Raw genomic sequence first — 22,684 nt, forward strand, 5'->3', positions numbered from 1 at the left:
AAGGTGTTAGTAAGCATGTACTCCTCCAGAGTCATTACTACCAGTAGCAATTATTATTTTATTATTTCTGTCATTAAAGGGTCTTAATCAGCATTTTCTTTGTTACCTCTTATCATGAGAAATGCACTGCTGAACTTTACAGAACATAAAAGTCTAATTGGTGTGTTAGTATAATAGGGTATAGGCTCCTCAAGGGAAAACCCTTATTCACATAAGACTGAGGTTTGGCCAAGCTCTGATGAGGTATAAAACAAGTAGTGATGAAGTAGAGAGGGGTTAACCCTGTGCAAACGTACATTGCTTCCCTGAGAGAAATCCTTTTTTTTTTTTTTTTTAAGATTTTATTTATTTATTTGACAGAGAGCCAGCGAGAGAGGGAACACAAGCAGGGGGAGTGGGAGAGGAAAAAGCAGGCTCCTAGTGGAGAAGCCTGATGTGGGGCTCCATCCCAGGACTCTGGGATCACACCCTGAGCCAAAGGCAGATGCTTAACGACTGAGCCACCAAGGTGCCCCCCATGAGAGAAATCCTAAAGTACCCTCTCACACGGGTAGGCCTGAAACTCTTGATTTAAGAGATGAAGGAATATAATAGGTAAAGCTATAGTAGAGTTTTTGAGGTGGAGTGGCCTTATTGCCTTCATTTTAAAGATAGGGAAAACTGGGACCCATTCTGTCAGTCGACGGCTCTTTCACTATATCATGTTGTCATTAGATTTACCTTAAGAACATACATACTATCCAATAGGCTCTAGAATCTTCTCTAAGTTTTATCTAATTTGATGACTCATGGTTTGTATTCTGCTTCCTGTTTCAGTCAGTCTATTGAAAAAAATCAAATAGTGAAAAGTAATGAATACTAACACCCATCCCTTCCCCATCCTATCATCCTTCACTAGAGCTTTCTGAGGAAATATACTGAAAAGGGAGGCTGTTTGCAGTAGAACTCCAAAAAGAAGATCCTTCCCAAAAGTGTTTGGTCACAGTTCTTAATACAGGTAGCAGCATATGATTGGGGAAGGAATGGTGCTTGATATCAACTCTGATAACCTCATTATTTATTGTCCTTTTTCTCCCCACTAGTATCGTCTAGACTGTCACAGCCATCTTCTCCCCAGTCAGGCTGCCCATCACCTACCATTCCAGCAGGTAAAGTCATTTCTCCATCACAGAAGCACAGCAAGAAGGCACTAAAGCAGGTAATCATGCTAGCCTGTGTTTATCAAAAGTTTAATCTCCTACATTAACAATTCAAGATTCTAGAAGTCATTGAAAATTTCTTGAAAGGACACTAGGTCCTTTTAAGGAAAACTTTCATGCAGTTTCCCAATTTGGATTTAATAATTTATGTACTTGTGTGTTATAGGTTTGTGGTAGCTAGTCTTTTTATCACATTTTAAAAGCTCTTCATTTGTTCCTAATTTGCTAAGAGGTTTTTGTTTGTGTGCATGTTTGTGGTTTTTAAATTATGAATAGGTGTTGAACTTTTCAGGTTTCTTTTCTTCAGCATTTATTGAGATGGTCAGGGAGCTTTTCTGTTTAAATTTACTAATATACAGACTTCCATGGCTGGATTTTCTAATGGTAACATATACTTAGCTTTCAGGAATAAACTCTATGTATGTTTGTTACGTATTTTTTAATATGTTATGGATTTTTCTTTTTTAAGATTTTTGTTAGATTTTGCTGTTTTCTTGTACAGTTGTACAATTTTGGAATCAGGGTGGTTCTAGCATCATAAAATAAGTTGGGTAGCTCTGTATTTTTCTAGACTTTTGGAAAACAATTATAGAATTCTTTTCTTAGCATTTCAGTTTCATCTGTTACTGGTCTTATTTGATTCCTGCTTTTTGAACTAATTTTGGAAAAAATTCTTTTCGTAATTTTGGGTATTTATTTCTCTTAGAAAATGGTCCATTTCACCTGACTTTTAAAAATATTTGCATAAAGTTGTAGTAGCATTCCTTTATGTTTCTTTTTCCTTCCCCTCAGTGTTGTTCATTTATAACTTTTTTTTTTTTCCTCCAGTGTGCCTTGCCATTGGTCTGTGTTATTGGGCTTTTCAAAGAACTTTTATTTTGAAATGCAAATGATCAATAAATACAAATTCACTAGTAATTAACTGAACATTGACAAACTACTTTTATCCTCAGATTGGTATAAACTAAAGAACCTAATTATCAGGCATTGGCAAGTGTGTAGAAAAACGGCTACTGGTAGTTTGCTGGTGGAATATAAATTACTGTACTTTGGAAAGAAATCTTGTGATTATCTATTAAAGTTGTAAATACACATGCCCTAATGACTAAGCATTTGAACATTTTGGAACTTAGGTTAGAAAAATACAAATATATATATATATATATATATATATATATATATATATACCAATTATACACACACAGAAAAATATTTGCGTTAAAGTTTGTAATAGCAAAAACTTGCAAGTAACCAAATATGTATCAGGGAATTCCTTCATAAATGATGCCATTTTTACGTGCTGGATATAATTGTGAAAGATTAAAAGTTTGTAATGTGGTCGTTACATACACATGGAAGCATCACCACACTATAATGTCGAATCATTAAAGTTAAGTTGTATTACAACATGTAGAGCATGATACCATTGATAAAAATAAACACATACCCACAATACAATATTACATTTTAAATAGAAACATACACTGTTAGTGTAAAAAAGAAAGTTAAGTAAGGAAAAATAAATTGACTGTAGTTACTTCTGAAGATTAGGGGACAAGACTTGAGTGGTGGTCAAGAGAGCTTTATGTTCGACTTAAGTGGTAAAGATGTAATTATGTATTATCTTTGTAATTGAAATTTTAAAAATTATGTAGGTCTTAAAGTATTAAAAAAAGTAAAGCAAAAGTGCTTTTATTGAAAGAGTTTCAGAAATTTGATAGGATTAATTGCTGTCTGCCTGGATAATCTCATAGCAGTTGTATTTTTATAAATTCTTTGGAAGATTTTAAGAAGTATAAGATGCTTATTTCTATAAGAAAAGGCATGTATTTTCCTAAACCTTGTTAGATAATGCATGACATGTTTACTGCTCCTGTATTATACTCCTATAATCCCAAGAGTCAAATGTATTTTCTTTAAAGAATACCAGTATGGAAAAGTAGGTAAATAGATTATTGGTATGTAAAGTAAGACCTTGCCTCCAGTGTATGTTTTTTATAGTATTAGGTGAGAAAAATTACTTCAGTATAAGTTATCCTTTAAGGTTTTTGTTGTTGTTGTTTTTAAATAGAATTAGGAACAGTGTTTGTAAACTACTGAGGGAGGAAAAAACTGAGTACAGTTCTTAAATAGAAAGGCTATAAGTTACTCTGTTTCCATCATGTGTCTGAATTTACATGATCACAGCAGGAATAGATGAGATCAAATGGTTCTATTAAATTTTGCATTAACCTAGAATGATCTGGATATTGTGAGTGACACAAAGGAAGATCCAGTGGCTGCCACCCAGGAGGCCTATGAACATTTTCTGTTCTGATTGCAGAGAATGAGAGATAAGCTGTAATCAGTGATCAAACAACACTGACAATTTTTTATATATTGTGCTCTGCCTTGGCTGTTACAAATGTTATAGGTGAATATAAGCCGGATCCCTGACTCCCTCAGTTAATTTTTTCCTTTGGCAGCTTAGGTCAAGATCAGTTGTTGCACCATGCCTGTATAACTTAGCCAGAGATGAGTGTGAAGAGGCAATGGGAATCAAGTAGCCAGTTATTCCACACTTTTTTTGCATGATAGTCTTGAAGGTTAAAGCTTGAACTGGCGATTTGCAAGGTCATAGATTTCCAGTCTTTTCCTGAAAGCTTTACTTTCTTAGTTTCTATGTTTTGTTTTGTTTTTTAAACCTTGAGTTTAAAAGTTGCTTTCATATATTTTCATGACTAAACTCTGGGAAGTTAGCTGTCTTCTTATTTATTTTAAACAGTTTATGGTGGTGTATTCTGTAAACTAGAAACATTATAGAAATAAAAATATGCTGAAATAGCCTGAAGAAATTATACCGTTCTTAGAACCAGTATTTTCTAACTTTCCTTTCCTTCTATTTGTTGTGTTGCTGTAAATTGCTGAGGATTTGGTCATTGGGCCAAATCTTACTGCACTTACAGGAGATCAGAATCAAATAGGTATTCAACACAAATTGTTCAAATGTATCATCTCTGAGAAATATGGAAGCTAAATATTTACACTTCTGCATAGAGCTGATGCAAATGGGACTCTTTTTGGTCAAGGATTTGGAAGCCTCTAATTTTCTGTTGCTCCAAGTATGGAAAGTCCGTGCCTTACTGGTGATTTTTTAACTTCTAAAAATGTTCTTGACTAATTTTCACATTTATACACAAAAGTCATACTGCCAGAAAATATTCAGACTCTTAAGTATCATTTTGGCCTTGCATTTAATTGGTTTCATTTAGGTTTTTGTTTACTTTGAGGGCTTCAGAGAAATTGGACGATCATCTTGCTCTTCACCACTTAGAAGGCAGTCATTCACTTTCTGTTATTACTAAAAATGATTTTATTTTGTTGCTTATAGTCCGTTTTCTTTTTATAGGCTCTCAAACAGCAACAGCAGAAGAAGCAGCAGCAACAGCAATGCAGGCCAAGTATGTCCATCTCCTCCAACCAGCCTCTGTCTCTGAAGACGGTCAAAGCAACCAGTGACTCTGTACCTGCCAAACCTGGTAGGCAGACTAGGGTGTCTTTTCAATGGGAATTTCTATTTCCATTATTTTTGTGCTGTTTTTCTAATTTGTATACCTTATCATTTATTTTTAAATTACTGGGTTTATTTACATACTCTTTTACTGCCAGATCATCAATATAAATCCTTTCAGGAAAAATGGGAAAATTTATGCAGAATCATCATGCAGTTATGAAAAAATAAATCAGCGAGATTTGCATGTTAGAATGAAATCAATGACTGACTTCCAAGATGTCTAATCTAGTAATATTTGGAAGCCTTGAATTAGTGACCTTACAAAGCTGATGTTGCCAAGACACTCAGACTAAACCCTTCACCAGTTCTCTCCTTTAAAGATAAAATGTTTTCGTAAGAACATAGGCTACATTTGAGTTTCCATTGGATATAAACACAGGCCTTTGGATTTTTGTTGTTGTTTGTTGTTTTTCATCTAAAGCAGATTACATACAGACTTTGTATTTTATTACACAGTTCATTCAGATACTAGCTGATTGTAGGACCTGCCAAATTTAAACGGTATCTTGAAGAACTTTGCATTTTTGTTAGGAAGGAAATTTACCACCAGAAGCAGATAATGTGCTGGGGAGAAGGAAGTGATTTTATTTAACTTTTAAAACCTGAATTTGGAGACTCAGAACTCATTTGCAGGGTCACATTGCATCATACGTAACTCCTTTTAGTTTGTGTTGAATGATTTGATTGATTGATTGATTGATTTCTATCTATAACCTCAGTGTCACCAGTCTTTGATGTATTTTTTTCTCTTAGCAATATGGGAAGGAAAGCCATCTGATGGGCAGTCAAGCAGCCCACAAAACTCGAACTCTAGCTATTCTTGTTCAGTTCAAGTGGAAAATCCCTTGCTAGGCTTGGGGAAGAAGTCATTCCAGAGGTCTGACAGGCTCCACACAAGTAAGTTAGTTTACAAAAGATTTCAGTTCTGAGTCTTAATTTGTCACCTCTGTTTGAAATTCATCAGTTGTTTTGTGGTTTAGTTCTTTTTCTGACAATAGGTTGCTCTGTCCAGCATTATTTATGTCTTATTTCTGTGTACAGAAAAGTAGGACTCATAATTAAACATGGCGAACTGACCCTTTTCTCCTGCTGCCTCTGAAATCCCACTAAGATGGGAATATGGAAATCCAAAAGATTAGATCCAAAAGGGTGAAGAAAACAAAGAGACAGCAGATGGGCAAGCAGTGTCAAGAAATTTTGATGAAAACGATGCTGAGCAACAGATGCCAATAAGCCAGCCAGCTAAGGCTGCAGAACAGCAGAAAGATTCACGAACGGGAGACACCATGTGTCATAGTGGGGAAGGGTAAAGCCTGGGGTTGAAAAAAAGAGCCTTTTTAAAAAGTTAATGAGAAGCAGTTGATGCCTCACCTTAGCAGGATAGATTGTTTATTTTTGAGGTGAAATTAAACCATACAGACTTCAAACTGAGAGATACCACTCATGGCTGAGGGCAGATAATGAGACAGTGAATTGAAATCAGGGAAATCAAGAAAGATATAAATACTAATAGTGTTCCTTCTGCTTGGCTTCCAGAACGCTACTAGTAAGGCATATTTCTGTCACCACAACTTCCTTCCTCCCAGCCCCATATGTGTTCCAGCAGGAGACGGGTGGGTTGGTGCCTAAAGAAATTGATTAGCCTCAGAAGAAGATCTGCAGGCAAATTTATAGATTCCCAAATAGGAATCATCTTGGTCAAACTTCTGTGAAGCTCACTAGTCTGTAAGACCCACCTATGCACCCAGAATTTTGAGTGAGCCTTTTTAATGCCTTTTCCTTGTGATTATTTGTGATTACCTTTGAAGAAGATCTCCATCATGAGACACAGAATCTGAAATACAAATTCAAAAGAAACAGACAATTCAGGAAGATTTAAAAGAAATAACTTTAAAAACTGTAATATCCACAGAAAGATAAAAAGGCGATATTGCAGCCATGAAAGAACAGATTGCTATTTTAAAAATCGAAAAATAAACGAAGAGTTCCAGGGTATTAACTAATATGGCAGCCGAAGTTTAAAAAAAAAAAAAAAAAAAAAGGTGGGGCCCCTGGGTGGTTCAGTCGGTTAAGTGTCTCTCTTCGGCTCAGTCATGATCCCAGGGTCCTCACATTGGGCTCTCTGCTCAGCAGGGAGTCTTCTTCTCCCTTTCCCTCTGCCTGCTGCTCCCCCTGCTTGGTCCTGCTCTCTCTCTCTGTGTCAAATAAATAAATACAATCTTAAAATACTACTACTAATAATAGAAATACTAAAATGCGGGCCGCCTGGGTAGCACAGTCAATTGAGTGTCTAGCTCTTAGTTTTGGTTCAGGTTGTGATCTTGGGGTCGTGGGATCAGGCCCACATTGGGCTCCACTTTCAGCATGAAGTCTGCTTGGGTTTCTTTCTCCCTCTCTCCCTGCTCTTCCTCGCCCGCCTCCCCTCCCCCCACTTGCTTGCTCTCTCTGTCTCTCAAATGAATAAATAAATCTTAAAAATACTGAAAGGTGAAGAAATTTCTGTGAACATAGGTCAAAAGAGAGATTCAAATGGAGTGAAAAGGTAAAAAAAATTGGAATACCGTTCTAGGATGTCTGCTGTCTAAAATAGTAGAACCATCAGAAAGAACAGAAATTGAAAGGGGGGTTAAGATAATAAAAGAAATAATAAAAGAAAATTCCAAAGAATTGAAAGCCACAGATTTCAAAGATGAAAGTTCATAATTGGTGTGAAGAAACATGTATAAAAAGAAACCCTATTCCAAGGCACATTCCTTAAAAATTTCAAAACATCTGGGAAAATGAGAATATTCCAAGGAGAAAGAAAATACTCCACATAGAAAGATGTAAGAATTGGAATGGTAAACATCTCAGCAGCAGAATAGGAGCTAAAAGATGTGTAGCAATGTGACAAAATTCAAAGGATTAATTATTCTATACCCATTAATATGTTCCAGACCCTTCCAAATTATTGTGTGAATTAATATTTTCAGACTGCTTTATTTTTTTTGTTGTTTTTTGATTTTACAAAATTATTTATTAAAAAATAAGTAAGATAGCTGCCTGGTGGCTCAGTCAAGTTAAGCATTTGACTCCTGATTTCAGCTCAGATCATGATCTCAGGGACATGAGATCGAGCTCTTGAGCTCTGGGTTTGGCATATTAGTATACCTTCTATAAGTATTTATGTAATTTATGAATATTTTTGATCTTTGGCACTGGAATTGATGATCGAAGAATATGCTCAGTTTATGGCGGATACTTCCTCTAAGAAAAACGCACCATTTTATAATCCACCCAGAAGCAAACCGGATTTTTACAAAGAAGTTGTCTGGTTCCTGGAAGGAAACCAATAAGACAAAGAAGCTGGCATTCCCAGCAACTCGTAGACTAAGTTCTTACATTTCATTGCTTCTGTTGTGCCTGGTAATCTTTACATTATCCCCCTTCCTGCCTCACACCTCACTTCAGTGTCTTCTTGGGGAGCAGGAACAAATGAGATAGGTTTTGCTCTCTGCAGGTACCAGGACCCCTGAGCCACAGTTCCTGCAGGACTGGAAAGGCCTCTATATCTCCATAATGTAGTACAATTTTCCAAAAAGCACTATAAGTAGAATTTAAATCAATCCCAGAAAGGCAAATGTTGGATTTCAAAATTCTTTTTCCTTTTATTTTTTTAAGATTTTATTATTTTTAAGTAATCTCTACACCCAACGTGGTCTTGAACTCACAACTCTGAGATTTAGAGTCACATGCTCCACTGACTGAGCCATCCAGGTGCCCCCAGATTTCAAGAATTCTTGCTTATTTATTTATTTATTTATTTTAAAAATATTCATTTATTTCAGAGAGGGGCAGGGGAGAGAGAGGGAGGAAGGGAGATAGGGAGCACGTGCATGTGCGAGGAGGAGGGGCAGAGGAAGAGGGAGAGAATCTCAAGCAGATTCCAGGTTGAGCTCAGAGCCCAACTCAGGGCTTGATCCCAGGACCCTTGAGATCATGACCTAAACCAAAATCATGAGTTGGACACTTAACTGAGCCATCGCCCCCACAATGAATTTTTTTTTTTTAAAGATTTTATTTATTTATTCGACAGAGATAGAGACAGCCAGTGAGAGAGGGAACACAAGCAGGGGGAGTGGGAGAGGAAGAAGCAGGCTCATAGCAGAGGAGCCTGATGTGGGGCTCGATCCCGTAACGCCGGTATCACGCCCTGAGCTGAAGGCAGACGCTTAACCGCTGTGCCACCCAGGTGCCCCGACAATGAATATTTTTTAATGTATGAAAGAAGCTGTACATTTTGTGTAAAACAAATGATTAAATTAGATAATTTACATGAAATCTGTATAATTTGTTTTAACTTCAGTAAAATAGTGTATATCATATATTTTTACATCCCTGATTTAATCAGAAAAAAAAACATAGCTCAGATTTCAAGTATAATACAATAGAATACAGCAACCTCAAGTGGGAAAAATAAAAGAAACAAGGTCAACACCAAAATTGGAGGACTTAAACTTTAAATTCTAGAAATGAGCCAGTTTGTGTGAGGCACATAAAAATATCCTCGGGCACTATTTGATCAATAATAGATGAGAATAATTTATAACTCCTTCTCAGTCTTGTTTAAAGAGTTAAGAGTTCAAATTTTAATGGTGCACCTGGCTGGCTCAGTCAGTGGAACATGCAGCTCTGGATCTCCGGATCATGAGTTCAAGCCCCACATTGGGCGCAGAGCTTACTTTAAAAAGAAATTTTTTTTTTTTTAATTTTAACTAAAGTTTGACTCCGATGTGAAGGTACAAAATGAATGAACGAATAGTGAAAACTATTCAAGGAATGCTGACACTATCATTTCATCAGACATATGTGAGAACAGAACTAGAATGTTGCTCTCAGTCCCTGGAGCCATTGCAACATTGTTTATGCAAACCAGAAAATGGTAACAACCTATGGGTGGGTGTCTAATTAAATGAATCGTAATACATATGTTGGAATATGGTGCAGCTTTTTAAAAAGAAAGAGGTAGGGGCGCCTGGGTGGCACAGCGGTTGAGCGCCTGCCTTCGGCTCAGGGCGTGATCCTGGCGTACGGGATCGAGCCCCACATCAGGCTCCTCCGCTATGAGCCTGCTTCTTCCTCTCCCACTCCCCCTGCTTGTGTTCCCTCTCTCACTGGCTGTCTCTATCTCTGTCAAATAAATAAATAAAATCTTAAAAATAAAAAATAAAAAAAAATAAAAAGAGGCAGCTTTGTAGGTAATAGTTTGGAAAGTACTTCAAGATAGTGAAACGAAAAACAAAATATTGGCATGTATATTGTTTCATTTATTCAAATTAAAAATGTCATCTTTGGTAGGAAGCCAGGGCTTGAATGTTGAAACCTTTACTTTTCATTTTATATATTTTGGTACTATTTCAGTTTTGGGGACATTTACCTTCACCTCTCAAATGCTTCTTTAATATGATTCAATTTGAAAAGTTTTAAAATATTTTATTGTGATTTCTCCTTTGTCCCAGGAGTTATTTTGAAGTTTTAAAAATTTTCTTAAAATATTTAGGGATTTTTGGGAAAATTTGACAGCTACATGCAGAAGAATGAAATTGGACCACTTTCTTACACCACAAACAAAAGTGAACTCAAAATGGATGAAAGACCTAAATGTGAGACAGGAATCCATCAAAATCCTAGAGGAGATCACAGGCAGCAACCTCTTTGACCTTGGCCACAGCAACTTCTTGCTAGACTTGTCTCCAATGGCAAGAGAAACAAAAGCAAAAATGAATTATTGGGACTTCATCAAGATAAAAGGCTTTTGCACGGTAAAGGAAACAGTCGACAAAACTAAAAGGCAGCCTATGGAATGGGAAAAGATATTTGCAAATGTCTTACCAGATAAAGGGCTAGTAGTATCCAAAATCTGTAAAGAACTTACCAAATTCAACACCCAAAAAACCAAAAAAATAGTCAAGAAATAGGCAGAAGACATACAAATGGCCAACAGACACATGAAAAAAGTGCTCAACATCACTCGTCATCAGGAAAATGCAAATCAAAAGCACAATGAGATACCACCTCACACCAGTCAGAATGACTAAAATGAACAAGTCAGGAAACAACAGATGTTGGCAGAGATGGGAAGAAAGGGGAACCCTCTTACACTCTTGGTGGGAATGCAAACTGGTGCAGCCATCCTGGAAAACAATATGGAGGTTCCTCAAAAAGTTAAAAATAGAACTACCCTATGACCCAGCAACTGCACATACCCAAAGGATACGAACATAGTGATTTGAAGGGGCACAGGCACCCCAGTGTTCAGAGCAGCAATGTCCACGATAGCCAAACTATGTTAAGAGCCCAGATGTCCATTGACAGATGAATGGATAAAGAAGTGTGTATATGCAATGGAATATTACTCGGCCATCAAAAAGAATGAAATCCTGCCTTTGCAACGACGTGGATGGAACTAGAGGGTATTGTCCTAAATGAAACAAGTCAGTCAGAGAGAGACCAATACCATAAGATTTCACTCATGTGGAATTAAAGAAACAAACCAGATGAACATAGGGGAAGGGAAGGAAAAATAAAATGAAAACAGAGAGGGAGACAAACCATAAGAGACTCTTACTCTAGGAAACAAACTGAGGGTTGCTTGAGTGGAAGTCCCTTGGGGGGATGAGGTAATTGGGTGATGGTACTAAGGAGGGTACTTGATGTAATGAGCACTGGGTGTTAATGCAGCTGATGAATCACTAAATTCTACCTCTGAAACTAATAATACAGTATATGTTAATTAAATTGAATTTAAATAAATTGAAAAGTATATATGGGGATTTGGGGGCGTCCGGCTGATTCAGTGTGTAGAGCATGTGATTCTTGATCTTAGGGTTGTGGGTTCAAGCCCCACAGTGGGTGTAGAGATTACTTAAAAATAAGGTCTTTAGGGGGGGAAAAATATATATATATATATTTTATGTTTCTGTTGTGAACTTTTAACTTAAATACCTAGTAGTCAGAGATCATGCACTTCATGGTAGCTCTGCCTCTATATAGTGATAACAACAGACTCTGAAGCCACAGTGCTGAGTTCAGATTCCTGCACTGTAACTTAATAGTACAGTTTTGGGCAAGTTACTTACCAGGTCTGGGCCTCATTTTCTTAATGTGTGAAATGTACAATAATAGTGTCTTACTTCATTAGGGTTATGTGAAAAACAAATGAATTAACACATGTCAGTGTTTAGAATAGTACCTGGCACTACTGAAGCCTTATCAAAAGTGTGTGCTGCTGCTATTATTGATCATTACATGAAATTTACTGAGACCTGATTGTGTTCATTCCTGATTACTTTATCCCCATCTTTACAGTCACATTCTTTATTTCTTTAATCATTTTATGCAGCACTGTTCTGTATTTTATCTGTGACAGTTTCAGTGATAACAGTACTTTTAAGTCTAAAGCTTTTATTTTTGGTTTCTATTGACTCTGTCATAGTAGCATGTCTGCTGGTTTGTCAGGGTAATCTGTGTGAGATAGTGCAGGATTTTAATTTGTAGGAATCTTACGGGCCTAACTTACGGGAAGTCCTTTCCTCTTAAGAAAGGTTACTTTTGCTTCACCTTCAGCCAGGAGCAGAGGTTATCCACATTCAAGATTGTGTAGCTTTGTGCATGTATTTCTTTTTTTTTTTTTTTAAGATGTTTATTTATTTATTCGACAGAGATAGAGACAGCCAGCGAGAGAGGGAACACAAGCAGGGGGAGTGGGAGAGGAAGAAGCAGGCTCCCAGCAGAGGAGCCTGATGTGGGGCTCGATCCCATAACGCCGGGATCAGGCCCTGAGCCGAAGGCAGACCCTTAACTGCTGTGCCACCCAGGCGCCCCTATGCATGTATTTCTAAATGTAAAATTTCTGGGTCTTAGATTCCTACGCACGTTAAATTTTGCTATATATTATCAAATTTTCTTCCAGTAAGATTATATTAATTTGGGACCCATCAGCAGTATTTGAAAGCTGTCTTTTCTCTGTGGAGTCTCATCGCCATTTTGCAGTATTTGCCATTTTGATAAACAAGGAATGTTCATTGGTTTAACTGGGATTTAAAAAATACTAATACTATAGCATCTGTTTATGGTTAGTCAGCTATGAATTATCTGTAATTCCCTGTGCTCATTTTTGTCATGGTGATATTTCTTTTTCATATTGATTTTATAGATGGACTTAAAAAATTTTAAAAATATCTATCTACCGATCTGTTTATTTACTTAAAGTAAGCTCTGCAGTCAGTGTGGGGCTTGGACTCACAACCCTGAGATCAAGAGTCACATGTTCTACCAACTGAGTCAGCCAGGTGCCCCATGTAGATGCACATTTATTTGTTTGTTTATTTAAAAGATTTTATTTAATTATTAGAGAGAGAGAGTGCACAGCGGAGGGGGGATGTGCAGAGGGAGAGGGAGAAGCAGACTCCCCGCTGAGCAGGGAGCCCCTGTGGGGCTCGATCCCAGGACCTTGAGATCATGACCTGAGCTGAAGGCAGACACTTAGCCAACTGAGCCACCCAGGCGCTGCTAGATGCACTTTTAATATTAAGAATAGTAAAGTTTTGTCATGATTTGCAAATGTTTTTGGCAAGTTAGTCTTTTGTTTATAATATTTTGACTTCGTGTACTGAAATCTGTCAGTCATTTGAAAGACTATAACCTTTTGATTGTGACCAAGTTTCTTGAAACATTTTGTAACGCAAAATGTTAGAACGTTTTTAGGTAATCAAAATTAAAATTGATGAAAAAATTCTGATGGCAAAGGAAAAAGGATATCAGTACGATATATATAGATTTGAATTTTTCTGGTTTTTTTTTTTTTTATTTTTTTTATTTTGTGTATGTGTCATGCTTTGCTTTTGTTAGTCTTAGGAAATTTCTAGAACCCTTAAGTGTTCTCTTCTTCACAGTGTGATGTTTAAAGTACTTACAATTGTGATTGTTTTGCACTGCAGTGTAAGCTATAGTTTATATAGAAAGAAACATGAATGTAAAGGAGGCCCAGATGATTCTTCTCCTCTGTTTTTGTAGGGCAAATGAAAAGGACTAAATGTGCTGAAATTGATGTTGAGACACCAGACTCCATTCTGGTGAATACAAATCTACGAGCACTGATCAACAAGCACACCTTTTCAGTCCTTCCTGGAGATTGCCAACAGCGACTGCTTTTACTGCTTCCAGAGGTGGATCGACAGGTGCGTTCTTTTCAAGCATAAGCAGTTTTTAAAAAACCTCGTGAGGCTTTCTTCACTCATCCCCTTTAACACTCCTTAAGACTTTTTAAATAGTTTTTTATGTATACTTGTAAAGAAGTGGTATCAAAGGTAACTGAAACAAGAAGAATATTTTCATGTAAATGTTCTTAATAGTTTTGCCCTGTAAGTCTTAGAAAGGAAAAAACTCTCTTATCAGAATGTCAAAATTATGGAATAAAATTTGTGTAGCTATCATATTAGGAGGTAAGTTATTCATTGCATACAGTCCAGGAGGAAGAGATGTCTTGTTTAAGACCTTTAACAGGGATTTTTTTTTTTTTTTTTTTAAGATTTTGTTTATTTATTCGACAGAGAGAGACAGCCAGCGAGAGAGGGAACACAAGCAGGGGGAGTGGGAGAGGAAGAAGCAGGCTCCTAGCGGAAGAGCCTGATGTGGGGCTCGATCCCATAACGCCGGGATCACGCCCTGAGCCAAAGGCAGACGCTTAACCGCTGTGCCACCCAGGCGCCCCTTAACAGGGATTTTTAAATGTATTTTTTGAAGGGAGTAAGAACGTTAATTATTTTCATTCTTTTGTTAGATTTTTAAAAAGGAAAAACATTTATTGCTTCATAATAAAGAACTTTAAAAACCCAATATAGTTTACATTCTAATAAAAAAATATAGCTAGAAGAAATACCAAAGGTTTGGGAAAGTCTAGGTATGGACCAGAGAGATTTAGGTTGGTAAGGAATAAGGTCAAAAGCTGAGATGTGGCTTTTATCAAGGAAAGAGTGACTAGTAAGTCACTCCCCCTTCTGATCATCTTTCTTCCTCTACAAAAGGAAGATAGGACCATTATGATTTTCTAAGGTTTATTCAATTCTGAGGGTTTTTTTTATTCATTATTTCCAAACACATAGTGTGTCCTAAGCAATCTGATAGGCCTCTTTTTTCTAATCATTATAAAAACAAGATGAAAGAAAGGCATTTTCTGTAGTTCACAATAAGAAAACTAGATTTATACCCTGGTTTGTGGTAAGAGATTAAAGGAGAGTAACTTACACGCGTCATCCTAACTGACTATATCAAAACAAAATATTTCTAATTCTTAAAATTATCTTCCTATTGAACTGCATCGATACTAGTTTCAGTCGCATAATGATGTGAATCAGCACATAGGAAAGCAGGTCAGACTCCCTTCCAAGGAGACCAGGTAAGTGAGGTACACTACCAGTAGTAGGGCAGAGAAGCAAGTAAAGCTGATCCTTCCCAGCTACTGCTTTTCCCTCCTTAAAACTTCTTGGGGGAAATTTCAGCTTTTGGGATGCCCACCTTTTGGTTCGAACAAGTTAGGAGACTGATGTTTCTGCAGAGTTTTTAAAGAACTTCTCACTGGGGATTGCTCTCGTCTTTTTTAAAGGCTCGGGTTGTTAGGTTGGGACTAAGATAGGACCTAAATGAAGGCCTATCTCTAGAATTCTAGTGCAGGTTCCTTAGAACTGTCTTTTGTCTAAAGGTCCTTATCCTTTCAGAAGAAGGATTGCACATAGAATTTTAGGAGGAGAAGGAACCTTACAAGTTATCTATTCAACTTCCCATGGAGTACAGTCCTGTGGGGAATTCTTAATAGGACGTTACTTGGCCTTTTTGAGTATGGTGAGAGCACACAGTAATCTGAGAATTAATGTCCTTAAGCATAGAAGTATGGAGCCTAAAACACTGGAAACAAGGTGCATGTTTATGATTAAGAAACTGGTAAATGAATTGAGGTGCATGCATACAATGAAATATTGTATTTCGTTGTATGTACAGCCCCCAGCTGTCATAAAGGGGCTAACACTATACCAGTTGACTTGGAGAGACTTCCACAAGGTATTACGTGAGAAAAATAAGATTCAGAGCTGTGTGTGGAGCTTGGTCACAGTTCTATTAAACAAATAATAGACCTCTCAGGAAAAAGACTTCTTGCATGTAGATTGTTTGTGGATGATTCTTTGAGTATAATTAATGGGAAATGGAATTGAAAGAAGAAGAAGAAGGGAGGAGAGGTAAACGGGAAAGAAATTTATTAGAAAAAAATATGTTATAAAAAAAAAGTATCCATAATGAGCAGCATGGTATGATATAGTCATGTTTCTATAAAATTAAATGTATATACATTCTTCTCTAAAATGAAAGAAAGTACAATTCCACATGTTACATTTGGCTTTCTTTGTAAGCTTCTCTTGGCGTATTCTTTGACTTAGGTTGGTCCAGATGGTCTGATGAAGTTAAATGGCTCAGCCCTTAACAATGAGTTCTTCACTTCAGCAGCCCAGGGCTGGAAGGAAAGACTCTCAGAAGGTAAATGTTCAACCTTATGTGCCTCCTAGATTGTATCTGTACTTGGAGCTACTGTGAGGGCGTATTGGCACCTTTGTGCCTCAGTGAGTTCTTGAGCAGTTTTAGTAGGCTAAGGACGGGATGTCTCCACAGGGTGGAACTAGCTAACCTGTGTGAAACACTAGACTGACTTTTTTCTGGAGCCGGTATAAGGAGGTCCGGCTCCAAATGAGGTCTAGCAATGTCTCTTTAAGGATGCAAAGTCACCTTTGAATTTAAGGAAACTAAAAAAATACAGATTTCTAGGACCTCTTCTTAAGATTTTGATTCAGCGATTCTAGGTTAATGCCTAGGAATTGAAATTTTAATAAGCAGAGCGTAGCATTAGAGTTACAGTGTTCTCATGTTTGTTTTTCGGTAAACTAACACTTGTAAGGTCATATGAAGTTATACCAAGGCATAGCTGAACAGAAGTGTGAGAAGCTTTAAAATGAATACATTTGTAAGGAGAGCATGAGGAATGGTATTCATTGCTGACATTTTGTCACCTCAGTAGCATTTAGAGTTAATTGACCAGCTAATTAGTGTCTGTGTTATTCACTGCAGTTGTTGACATTTGCCTTTCTGTTGTTCTGGGGGTTTTTTGTTGTTTTTTGGGGGGGAGGCAAAGTCTGTGTAGAAAGGCTCTCTCACTGATTACTCTGGTCCTGTCTCTTTCTTAAAGATTTCCTTGAGCAGAGACCACTTTTTTCTGAAAGAACTGCAATCACAGAAGCACTTTAAAACATATGCGTTACCATTACCTTTCTTTAAGAATAATTTGATGAAGGGTTTATGCCCTGCCCAACCACCCCGTGTTTTGTTTTTTGTTTTTTGTTTTTGAGAGAAAGAGCAAACTGTGGCAAGGGTGAGGGGGGCAGAGGGGGAGAAAGAATCTTAAGTAGGCTCCACACCCAGTGCGGAGCCGGAAGCGGGGCTTGATCTCTTGACCCTGATATCATAGCCTGAGCCAAAATCTGGACTTAACCAACTGAGCCACCCAGGCGCTTACCCCCCTGGCTCCCCCCTCCACCCAATTTTTTTAAAGTAGGCATTATCAACAGTGATAACCTTGATCGTTATCAGTGTTCCTTTTTTTTTTTTTTTTTTTTTTTTTTTTTTTTTTTTTTGGCATATGAGTAGTCACTGCTATGCCTAGTCATGTGATCATATTTTTTTGGGCAGCAGAAACTTTGTACACATGTGAACAGAATTCAGTACTTTTTATTCCATTCTCTTGCGCACAGCAGACTCAGTGAAAAAGTAGTTCTGGGTTGGATTCTGACAGGCAAATTCCTCTTTTCCTACTCCTATGCTCAGGACTGTGTCCTTGAACACTTTTCTTTTCTATCCTCTTACCCCGAAGAGACCTAAACTTCAAGTCTACAATTCCTACCTCTTTTTCCTTGCTGTCCTGGGTATTAGAATAGAAAAGAGAGCAACCTTTCTGAGCCGCAGTTTGAGGATGGCCTGCCCAGCAGGTCCTCTGCTGTTGTAGTGGGAGGGATTGAGGTGATTGGTGGTGTATGTCAATAAATGCCATATTTGGAGTGGGAGGGATTGAGGTGATTGGTGGTGTATGTCAATAAATGCCATATTTGGAGCAGCGGGGTCATTGGCATGTTGAGCGCCTTACTGCCAAGGCACTAGATGCAGTTTCTGGAGCAATTAGAAAACAACTTCCGAGTAATTTCCTACATTTTTACTGGAACCTCAAATGCCTGTAAGCAGGGTCACAGGTCACAGCTGTTCATTATGCAGTAAGAGATCAAAGGCACAAAATACAAGCTGCCTGAGAGAAACAGAACTTGAAAATAACAAAATGCCCAGTGGCATTGTTTACTGAAACCACATGACTCTCTTTCCAGTGGGAAAGAAGTGACAAATTCAAGGTTAGTGATAAAAGAAATCTGTAGGGAATATGATGTTTGGAGCAGGAGGGAGGTGCAACAGGAGAGCCCAGAGAAAAGGCACAGGTGGCCTCAGCTGAGTACTGGAAACTGCATGGAGTGGTAGGCAAGCATTGTATGTCCTTCGATGGCTTCCAGGGGCTCTTTTCCAGTGAGGAATTGTGGGAAATTTCTCTTACTTTCACATGATAGTATTCTGACTCCTGCATGAGTCTTTCATGATTTACAAATAGTTACAAACACCATATTTTTACTGAAGATCCTTTTTTTTTTTTTTTTTTTTTTGGGTCATTACAGGTGAGTTTACACCTGAGATGCAGGTGAGAATTCGACAAGAGATTGAGAAGGAGAAAAAAGTAGAGCCATGGAAAGAACAATTCTTTGAAAGCTACTATGGTCAGAGGTAATACCAAGACAGGTTCTATAAACCAAATGTGAATTCCTAAATATATGTCACATGGTGTTTCATCTTAACTACCTTCTAGAAATCTAGTCCTCTATTTCCTTCTATTATTTCACCAATTCTTTTTAACTAAGAATTTTTTTTCTTTTTATGAATCATGGGTGCATAGTACTGGGTTACTTGACTCCTGACACATTACCATTGTGGGTTGGATGGTTTCATTTAAAAAAAAAATTATTATCTTGAATTGGAGTCCCTTTCTTTGAATAGGCTGAATAGTTCTTCCAGTAATTTTGTAAGATTTAGAAATACTGAAGTTCAGTACATTCTTTCTAGTAGTTAATTATCCCACAAAATGGTAATTTATCCAGAATCACCAAGGAGTCCTTGGAATCCCCTGATATGGACTGTTACACCCCGGGCATCATTAGACAGCCTCTCCTCTGTAGAAGGCGTCTGGCAGGTCTTCATAGCTGAATGAAGATACAAACCCTGTTTTCAAGGGGATGTACTTTAAATCATTTTTCTCCTAATAAAAAATCCAAATAAAATGTTAATGGGGACATTTATATAGATGATGGTGGAGCTATATTGTTTGAAGTAGAATTGAACATCCAGAGATTTATTGGTTTGTTGGTCTCCCTTGTTGCCTTCTGCATACCTAGCGGCAGTCCTTAAAGACACTCTGTAACCAGAGTTTGACAAGTCGTGGCTCTTTTTCTTATCTCCCAGTAGTTCACTGATCCCTTTATGGTCACAAAGGAAGTGATTCCTATTGTGATAAAGGGTCTCACGTATGGGCATGCCTGACTGGCTCAGTCAGTGGAGTGTGCAACTCTTGATCTTGGGATTGTGTGTTTGAGCCCCACGTTGGTCTTACAAATAAAATCTTTTTTTTTTTTTTAAGATTTTATTTATTTATTTGACAGAGGGAGAGACAGTCAGCGAGAGAGGGAACACAAGTAGGGGGAGTGGGAGAGGAAGAAGCAGGCTCGCAGCAGAGCAGGGAGCCCAATGCGGGGCTCGATCCCAGGACCCTGGGATCACGTCCTGAGCCGAAGGCAGATGCTTAATGACTGAGCCACCTAGGCGCCCCATTAAAAATAAAATCTTAAAAAAGAGAGTCTCACATACTGATATTTCTGCACTCTTGCTATGAGCTTTGAGCCTTTCTGCAGAAATGATGGTGTATCCATTTAGACTGTTCCCACAGGTAGCTGTCTCTCCATAAATATTGTCATTCCCTCTGTAGGCAGATAGAGCGTTATAGTAATTTTTGGGTCTTTCCGTTTTCAGCTGTTACTTTTTTTTTTTTTTTTGGCCAGTTTTTAGAGGAGGACTGTTTTTTATTATTGTCTCGTTTTGTTGTTAGCCACTCCATTTCGGAGGTGCAGTACTGATCATTGGAAGTCACCAAAGAGGGTCCCTTGCTTTTGCCTGTTTAAACAGTATTCTAAAACATTAAGAGGAGTCTCCAGTGACCGCTGCTGAGTAGCCTGCTCTAGAGAGGCCACACTGTGGAAGTCCCAGTTGACCTTCACTCCCTGGGTAGTTCTGAGGCATTGGTCTCAGAATTATAGAGCTATACTAAGTGAAATGTAAACAGACTTTCCAGAAACTCCACAGTTTTAATTTTCAGCCTCTGGAGAACGTTGACCGCCACCTCCTCCTCTCTCCTCAGGGGCCTATAGATTCCTTGGGCCAGGCTTTCTACAGGTGCTGTAGAGCAAAGTTGATCAGGGGGGATCGGTTTTGGCCTTCTTTTGCTTCCTTTGTGGGTAGTCTGTGATGCTTGCCTCTAGACAAGGTGGCCCCTCTTATAAGCATAAGGAATAATGACAATTAACATTATTGAGCTTTACTATGTGCTAGGTACTGTTTTAAGTACTTTATATACACTAATGTAATTGTACCAACAGTATAAAGTGATAAACCTCAGGGGCGCCTGGGTGGCACAGCGGTTAAGCGCCTGCCTTCGGCTCAGGGCGTGATCCCGGCGTTATGGGATCGAGCCCCACATCAGGCTCCTCCGCTAGGAGCCTGCTTCTTCCTCTCCCACTCCCCCGGCTTGTGTTCCCTCTCTCTCTGGCTCTCTCTATCTCTGTCAAATAAATAAATAAAATCTTAAAAAAAAAACAATTCTTTAAAAAAAAAAAGTGATGAACATCAGTATATAATTGAAGAAACTGAGATACAAAAGACTGGCGACTTACTTAATATCACATGGGTGTATCCGAGCCAGGATTTGCATCCAGGCACTAGAACTCAAGAACCTCACTAATAATAGTAATAATAGTGATGGTACATGAGGAATACCTCCTACGTGTCAGGGTTTCTTCTACGCATTGTCATATACTATTATCTTCTAATTCTTTCAATGACATAAGGCCATTTCTCAACTAGAATATTTTTTTTCTTCTACCTTTTAGTTCTGGCCTGAGCCTTGAGGATTCAAAGAAATTGACAGCCTCGCCCAGTGATCTCAAAGTAAAGAAAACCCCAGCTGAGCAACCAAAATCCATGCTTCCTTCAGAGGCCTCACCTGTCAGTATAGTCCCAGTAATTCCCCAGTTAGGGTCTAAAGAAGAAGTGGTGCAAATGCCGTCCCCAGTAAGAAAAGAAGAGCATGAAAGCCAAGATACGGTGCAGCCAAACCCCAAATCCACAGAGCCCCTACTTCCCTCAGCAAGCAATACACAGGAGCTTAGCAGCATTCTTCCCATCAAGTGCCCAAAGGATGACGTGCTCTTGGAGCAGAAGCCAGTTGCCTCCGCTGAACAGGAGTCTGAGAAAGAGAATCATCTCACTACAGTTTCTAATTATAACAAAGATGAAGGCCAAGAAGCTTTAGTGACGTCCCCAAACAAACCCAAGAGTCCTGGGGTGGAAAAGCCAATAATGAAGCCCATAGCAGAAATGGGTCCACAGGAGACCACTGCGAAAGAACCTCCATCAGCTATGGTTGATCACAGCCCAGAGAGCCTCAAAAGGAAATCTTGTCTCATCCAAGAAGAGTCCCCTGTCAGCTGGGAGAAAAGGCCACGTGTCACGGAGAATCGCCAGCACCAGCAGCCATTTCAAGTCTCGCCACAGCCCTTTCTCAGTAGAGGGGACAGGATCCAGGTGCGAAAAGTACCACCTCTCAAGGTAAGAGAGTGGGAAGAATTGAAAAAAAAAGAATGTCTGAACACGAAGTTTCTGGTCTTACTTATTAAATTTCAAGTTACTTGTGGTATTTCTTAATGCAGAAGCAGTTGTATATATTTGATAAGCATGTAACTGTGTTCTTACATGAGCAAAATTATTAATAAACAGGCTTTTAGAACTGCATTCCTGCAGGTCTTTCTCAGTGCTTGAGTAAAGTAAGGTACCTGGGCATCCAATGTAGACCGCCTCCACCCACCCTCCCTGCTGGCTCCTTTTGCATCTTAAGATAGGTGTGCAAACTATTCTGTCTCATGCGACAAAATAAGAAATAAACAGAAGGAAGCCATTGATGTGATCAAGAGCTCTTTGTGGCAAGAGCCATGATACTCGTGTGTACCTCGGCCTTTTCCTTACTGCCGTAACTGATTTGATGATCTGTGGCTCTAGGACTACCTTTAGTTCCATCTTTTTAAAGGAGACCTGTGTGGCTGCCATGAGTCACTGCCGGGTACTTGAGGGACATTAGTAAGGTGGGACCGCCTTGCTGAGCTCTACTGCTTAGGCTGTGTCGTTCACTTTCATGTTAGCGTTGTATCGCTGCTGATCAGATCTTGCACATTCATAAAGCGGTCCCCTTATCTTAGCATATAAAGAGTGCATCTAACCAGGAGTGAGCCCTTTAAAACCCAAACACATTTTACTTCTGATCTAAAGGTTTACCAATACTTGGGCTTGGGCTTAATATCAGTTTGCAGTTCATTTATTCATTTAATAAATAGATAATATGTGTTAATAAATTTTTACTAATGGTATTTATTAATACTACTATAAGCCCAGGCACTGGATATTATTCATTCATGTTAGGATATAAATAGTAAAAGAAGCCACA

General features: G+C 38.3%; 1 protein-coding gene across 2 annotated transcripts in view; it reads left to right on the forward strand.

The window, feature by feature from the left end:
• The window catches only part of ASXL2 (ASXL transcriptional regulator 2), a 128,821-nt gene that overhangs the window by 92,086 nt on the left and 14,051 nt on the right, over positions 1–22,684 (forward strand). For both annotated transcript variants that reach the window (XM_057308963.1, XM_057308964.1), the window contains exons 5-11: positions 1,083–1,198; positions 4,588–4,717; positions 5,506–5,649; positions 13,807–13,970; positions 16,221–16,317; positions 18,543–18,648; positions 21,078–21,795. In XM_057308963.1, coding sequence (XP_057164946.1) covers positions 1,083–1,198; positions 4,588–4,717; positions 5,506–5,649; positions 13,807–13,970; positions 16,221–16,317; positions 18,543–18,648; positions 21,078–21,795 — 1,475 coding nt within the window. The remainder of the gene's footprint in view (positions 1–1,082; positions 1,199–4,587; positions 4,718–5,505; positions 5,650–13,806; positions 13,971–16,220; positions 16,318–18,542; positions 18,649–21,077; positions 21,796–22,684) is intronic.

This window comes from Ursus arctos, unplaced genomic scaffold, assembly GCF_023065955.2.
Source record: "Ursus arctos isolate Adak ecotype North America unplaced genomic scaffold, UrsArc2.0 scaffold_8, whole genome shotgun sequence".
Taxonomy (NCBI): domain Eukaryota; kingdom Metazoa; phylum Chordata; class Mammalia; order Carnivora; family Ursidae; genus Ursus; species Ursus arctos.